This window comes from Lactuca serriola, chromosome 8 (assembly GCF_051521515.1).
Source record: "Lactuca serriola cultivar US96UC23 chromosome 8, Lser_US96UC23_V15, whole genome shotgun sequence".
Taxonomy (NCBI): domain Eukaryota; kingdom Viridiplantae; phylum Streptophyta; class Magnoliopsida; order Asterales; family Asteraceae; genus Lactuca; species Lactuca serriola.
The window spans coordinates 194,591,388-194,596,990 of NC_136415.1; the positions used below are offsets into that span (position 1 = coordinate 194,591,388).

Consider the following 5,603-nt stretch of genomic DNA (forward strand, 5'->3'; position numbering starts at 1 on the left):
ATACAAAGGTTTCTGAAAATGTATCAAACCTCCACTCTGATACCATGATAACATTGTCATATGATTATAATAAAAAGAAATTACAAGGTTTCTCAATGAAAGGCATAAAGACTACAAAGAATAAAGTGGATATAAATACTAGCTAGACAAAACCCTAATGGGCTAAAGACTAAAGAGCCATAAACAAGTGGGCTAATAATATATAGGCTAACAACAGTTATATCCATTTTATTAAGTTATTTAGTAATTCCTTCTAGTTATCACCTTGTTCTGGCCGATCTCAGTATCAGTGTTTTTTTTATGGATTGCTATTTCAAGCATTGCTCCTGTCGGCCTTCTCATGTCAGGATATGGCTCAAATAATAAATATTCTTTTTTAGGTGGTCTACGAGCTGCTACTTAATCGATTAGTTACGAAATACCATTAACTCTATGCGTGTTATCAATATCTCTATGTGTGATTCATTAATACATAAATTGCCCCTACTTCTTTTCTTTCTAGGAAAGAAGTGTCATGATTTGAATATCTATTTTCGTTTTGTATTCATTATTCGGGGCTTCATGAAGAAAACCAAATAGTTATATGAGTGAAAGAAACGACTTATCAATTTGTAGTAAAAGATTGAATCTCATTTCCTATGTACAAGAGTTAAGAAAAGTATACATAAGTATTAGAGAGTGTTTACCCTAAGATTAATTGATTAGTGATCATAACTTAACACGGGTTCAAAAGATCAACTTTATGGGGCGTTTTTACTATTTATTACCATATGTATTACCCTAAAGTAGATTGATAAAAATGAGTGAATAGCTAGGAACACTAAGGTATACAAAGGATTCGTAATAGAGATTATGTAAGCCTATATTTCTTTGGATAAAAAGAATTCTATTTTTCTCTCCGGAAGCTAACACGTGCCCCACCCCATAGCATGACAAGTGTCCATCCTTTTTTGGCTGGTGAGTTTTTTTTCCACCCACTTAGTTTTTTGGCCATAGTTTTTCTTTTATTTAAAAAAATATTTTGAAAAAACCAATGTTCTTAAAATTTATTTCTGTATAAAATGAGCATAATTATAAAAATTTGAAAAAAAAATTATTTTTTTATTTTTTATATTTATAAAGAAACCCAGAATAAATAATTCTCCAAAAATTATAAAAATTTAAGGAGCACTTCTACTCACTATTCTAATGACTTTGTAGAAAAAAAAATTAAAAATAAGGTGTTTTAGATACCGAACTTGATTTTAAAACATTAAAGTTTTTTTAAAAAAAATATTGAATATAATGTGGTCCAAATAGAGATGATTCAAAATATTTATGATTTAAAAATATTATGATTCAATATGTTTATGATCTAAAAATATTTTGAGTCAAATATTTAATGATCCTTAATTATTATATTTTTTATGATCCAAAAAATATAATAATTCAAATGTTGTATCGAACAAATTTTTTATTTAATTCAATATATTATGATCCAAAATCATATGATTCAAAATTTTATGATTCAAAATGATATAATTTAAAAATTTATGATGCATAATATCGTTATGATTCGAATTTTTTTTATAACTGTTAAACATCACAAACTTGAATCGATATATAATTCAAAATAGAAAAAGAAATAAAAAATAAAAAAAAACTGAAAAACCGAATATATGTTGATAAAAAATATTATTTTTAAATAAAAGATAAATAAAAAATGAATAAAATGAAAATAAATAAGGTTAATGTCATTAAAACCATCAAATTTTCAGGGTTTTGTCGGTTTTGACTAAGTTAAAATTTATGTCCGTTTTTATCCAAACATTTTTGAAAAAATGTTCAGTTTTACCCTTTTACCGGTGATAACAGGTTTTCCAGGTTACCAGTATATTAAATTCGCAAAAAAAACCTTAAGTTTACCATTTTTTTTTGCATTTTTACCCTTAAATTTATAATTTTTTTTATAGTTTTACCCTAAGTATATTTTTTTCATTATATATATATATATATATATATATATATATATTATATATATATATATATATATATATGATTTTTCTACTTGAATATGTATAATATGAAAAAAAAAAATACATAGGGTAAAAGTGTAAAAAAAATTATAAACTTTAGGGTAAAAACATAAAAAAATCATAAACTTAAGGGTTTTTTTTACGAAGTTAATATAGTGGTAACCTGTTATCACTGGTAAAAAGGTAAATCCGAACATTTTTTTCGAAAATGTTAAGGTAAAAACGGACATAAAATTAAACTTTGGACAAAACCGACAAAACCCTAAAAACTTGAGGGTTTTTATGACATTAGCTCAAATAAATAAATAACTTAAAAACCGAATATACTATTACCTAAAAAAGTGTTTTTTCAAAAAAAATAATAAAATAAAATAAATAAAAGTAAACTAAAAAGCAAAGAAAATTCCATTTAAATAACATTAGTCGTACATGATTATTCCCTCGATGTATTAAGTTCCATGGGCGTGCGTTGCGTGCAAACGCGTCACAACCAAATAAATGAGTTTGATGTTTGTGACCTTGATGAAAATGATTGGTGTAAAATTGTTATCACGGTTCCGACAAATTTTTAGGTTTCCATTGAATCCAAACCTTTTTGCAAAATGCATATTTATATAAGGAAAAAAAACTCTTCATGAGTTGCTTGCATCACGTCTTTTTAGACCCTGCTCCATGGTCGATTTTAGCTATAGAGTCGACGCCTATCACCAAAACACATAAGGGGCAAATTTATCTAAATGCATAAAGTTGGGGTCATTATTGCCCAAATGCATAACACTAGGTCATTTCTAGTAATTTTGTTAATCTTTTGGGTTTGTTTGTGCAAAGGAAATAAGGAATGATGTAGTCGGGTCCACAGGGGTCATATTTGAAAATCTGCTTAAATATCGAACGGAGTCATCTTCCCCAAACCGCCACAATTCCATAATCAAACTACTTCCGGCGGGGGTTCTTCGCTGAATTTCCTCTCTGCAATCCGCTATCGTCATCTTTCTCCTCTTCTCTTCATATCAGGTAACATTTCATCTGTACTACTATTTCTATAATGCAATCACTTGTTATGTTCTTGTTCATCGATTTCCGATTTATCATTTTTGTTCGATTTTCAGCTAGTTGCTTCAGTTCTGACGAGTTTTAATCTTCTGTGTATAATGATTTGAACTAATAAAATAGGATAAATTCTCTATGTAGTATTTAGGTCTGTCGTTCCATAAGCATCTTCGATCTTAAGTAGCACTATGTCACTCATTTTCACAAAGTTGTTTGATGGATCATGGCATATTGCATACCATTGGTGAAGAATGTATCAGGTTTACACAAATTTCTGTTTCTGGGGAAGTTTTAGCTCACTAAAACCTGGAAGCTAACTGGTACGAGTAACTACTTAGTTTTGATTGAATGATTCATGGAATTGAAATCTGAAATTATGTTGCTTATGGATTTGCGAGATGCAATTTGATTTAGATGTTCACATCTGTGGGAGATTTTAGCCTGAAAGCTAGTTTGCAGACTCTTGGTAATCATAACTACTAACCTAGTGATCAGGATCATGGATTGAAACATTGAATTAATATGTTAATGAGCATTTTTACAATTTGTTTTTGCTTCTTCTCACTATTTGGATCCTCGATAATCAGAAATTAGAATCATAAATATGTTAGTGTATATTGGTTATCATGTTAGCAGTAAATTAAACTGAGCTTGTATAATACACAGTAATGGAATCACAAGGAGCAGCAGGAAAACCATGGACCCCTAAGCTGACTCTTGAATGTTACCTAAATTTGAATAATTTGGACTCCATTTCTTCTACTACTCTTCGAAAGGTGAGATTCTTCTTGAGCATTTTCTCCAGCAATTTTATATGATTTCAATTGGTATTAATGAGCTATTTTTGTAAACAGATAATCACAATGCATGGATTCAATAGCATCAAAGTTCCAAAGGTTAATCATGTGACTTAAATACTATTAATTAAAACAATCCTGAATTCTTTTATTTGTTATTTACAAAACTAAAAAATATATATATTTGCAGAATGATTTAATGGATGCAGTGGGGTCCATCGAGCTGATGAATGCACACCACTCGACACTAGAAAACGACTGTGTGTCTTCAGACGCGTACTTAAGTCTGAATGATGTGATTGAGGATCTTTCAGATATTCACTGGCAAGAATGTTGCATCACTTCTATTCAGACTATCAATTCCACCATTGATTTTAGCTCCAAGGATATTGATGACGTGGCAGCATGCTCCTCAATTGTGATTAACAATGGAAACAAAAAGAAGAAAAGTAAGCTCACTGATAAACCCCCTGTCTTGTTCACCTATGCTCGTAGAGGTGCAAAATAAAATAATAGTAAATAAAAGTGAAATAGATAAAAGGGCAATATAGTAATATTACATATGCTTGTGTTTAACTTTCTAGAAGACTAGCTTTAAAACATAACAATATGACTTTATCAATATGGGGTTTTTGTTATGCAAAATGTAAGGGTGTAAAAGGGTTATCAACATATGGTTGTTGAAGGGTTACATGGAAATTCAAACTCCTTGTGGAAAGAGTGTAAATGATTTACCGAAATGTAGTTGGTAAATTTTCGTTTCAAATTATATAGAAAAAAAAAAAAGATGAAGTTTCATAAGAAATGTAACAAATTTAGAAGTTGAGTGGTTAAATCTCTTCACAAAGTTTGAGGTATCAGAAAAAATTCGAAATGTGGGAATAAGTCATGGTTTCACGATTTTTTTGTACACCTAAATTCTCGAAAATTCTATTTGGTGTTTTAATATTGTGAAAAAAAAGAGATTAAACTAATTATCGTCAATGGTCATTATTTAACCTTTCATTAATGATTAAAAGTTAAATATTGCTGAACAATCACAATTCTTAAAAATATTAAACTTTAAGTTGTACAAAGGAATCAATTCATAAAGATCAAAGGTGTAAGTAACTATTACAAGTCAATAGCCTTCTAAACGTTCCTCAAAATTAAGCTTTTAATTCTTCATCATATCTCATATTTTATTCTCGTAGTTAATCTCGTAGTTGACCTTTGAAGGGAACAAGGATAAATCAACTATCCAAATTCCAAGATCAACTCCAAAAAATATTTTGAATTCATCAATGATTAAATCCTTGCATTTCACTCATTTGAAAGTCAATCAAAATTCATATCACAATAAATTTTATATCAACAAGGAATGCAATGCATGGATGCATTTAATCTTGTCTCAAATCAATCTCATGGTCCAATTCATAGTATTAGTGGCACAAGGGATTGAATGCGGGATTTACCAACGTCCTCTTGCCAAAATGAATGGTAAACAACATTCTCTTGCCCAAACCAAATGAGCTCAAAAAGATATTATACGACTAACATACTTGTCATATTGCTCATTAAATACTAGGCTTTAATATTTTACCCATGAGAGGTAGTTTGTTGAATTTCATACTTGACGAACTAATCATGAATTATTTAAAATAGACAAACAAACGAATATACATATATTATTTATAAATAAATATCCAAAATGTTTTCACAACCAACCAACGATTAATAAAGAAGATTAAACGCTATTATG

The 5,603-nt window shown here is 29.1% G+C and overlaps 1 protein-coding gene across 1 annotated transcript; it reads left to right on the forward strand.

Moving 5' to 3' along the window:
• The first annotated feature begins 2,906 nt into the window (after window positions 1-2,906).
• On the forward strand, window positions 2,907-4,561 carry LOC145069842 (uncharacterized). Its single transcript, XM_079016785.1, has 4 exons — window positions 2,907-3,029; window positions 3,732-3,841; window positions 3,920-3,961; window positions 4,053-4,561. The coding sequence occupies exons 2-4, from the start codon at window positions 3,734-3,736 to the stop codon at window positions 4,368-4,370; spliced, it is 468 nt and encodes a 155-aa protein (XP_078872911.1). The 5' UTR covers window positions 2,907-3,029; window positions 3,732-3,733; the 3' UTR covers window positions 4,371-4,561.
• Window positions 4,562-5,603: the final 1,042 nt, after the last annotated feature.

Bases quoted from the DNA above. Each gene is read 5' to 3' on its own strand.
- LOC145069842 (XM_079016785.1), top strand. From the start codon at position 3,734: ATGGAATCACAAGGAGCAGCAGGAAAACCATGGACCCCTAAGCTGACT. The intron at 3,842-3,919 runs GTGAGATTCTTC...TTTTGTAAACAG, and splicing joins CTTCTACTACTCTTCGAAAG to ATAATCACAATGCATGGATT. The intron at 3,962-4,052 runs GTTAATCATGTG...ATATATTTGCAG, and splicing joins ATAGCATCAAAGTTCCAAAG to AATGATTTAATGGATGCAGT.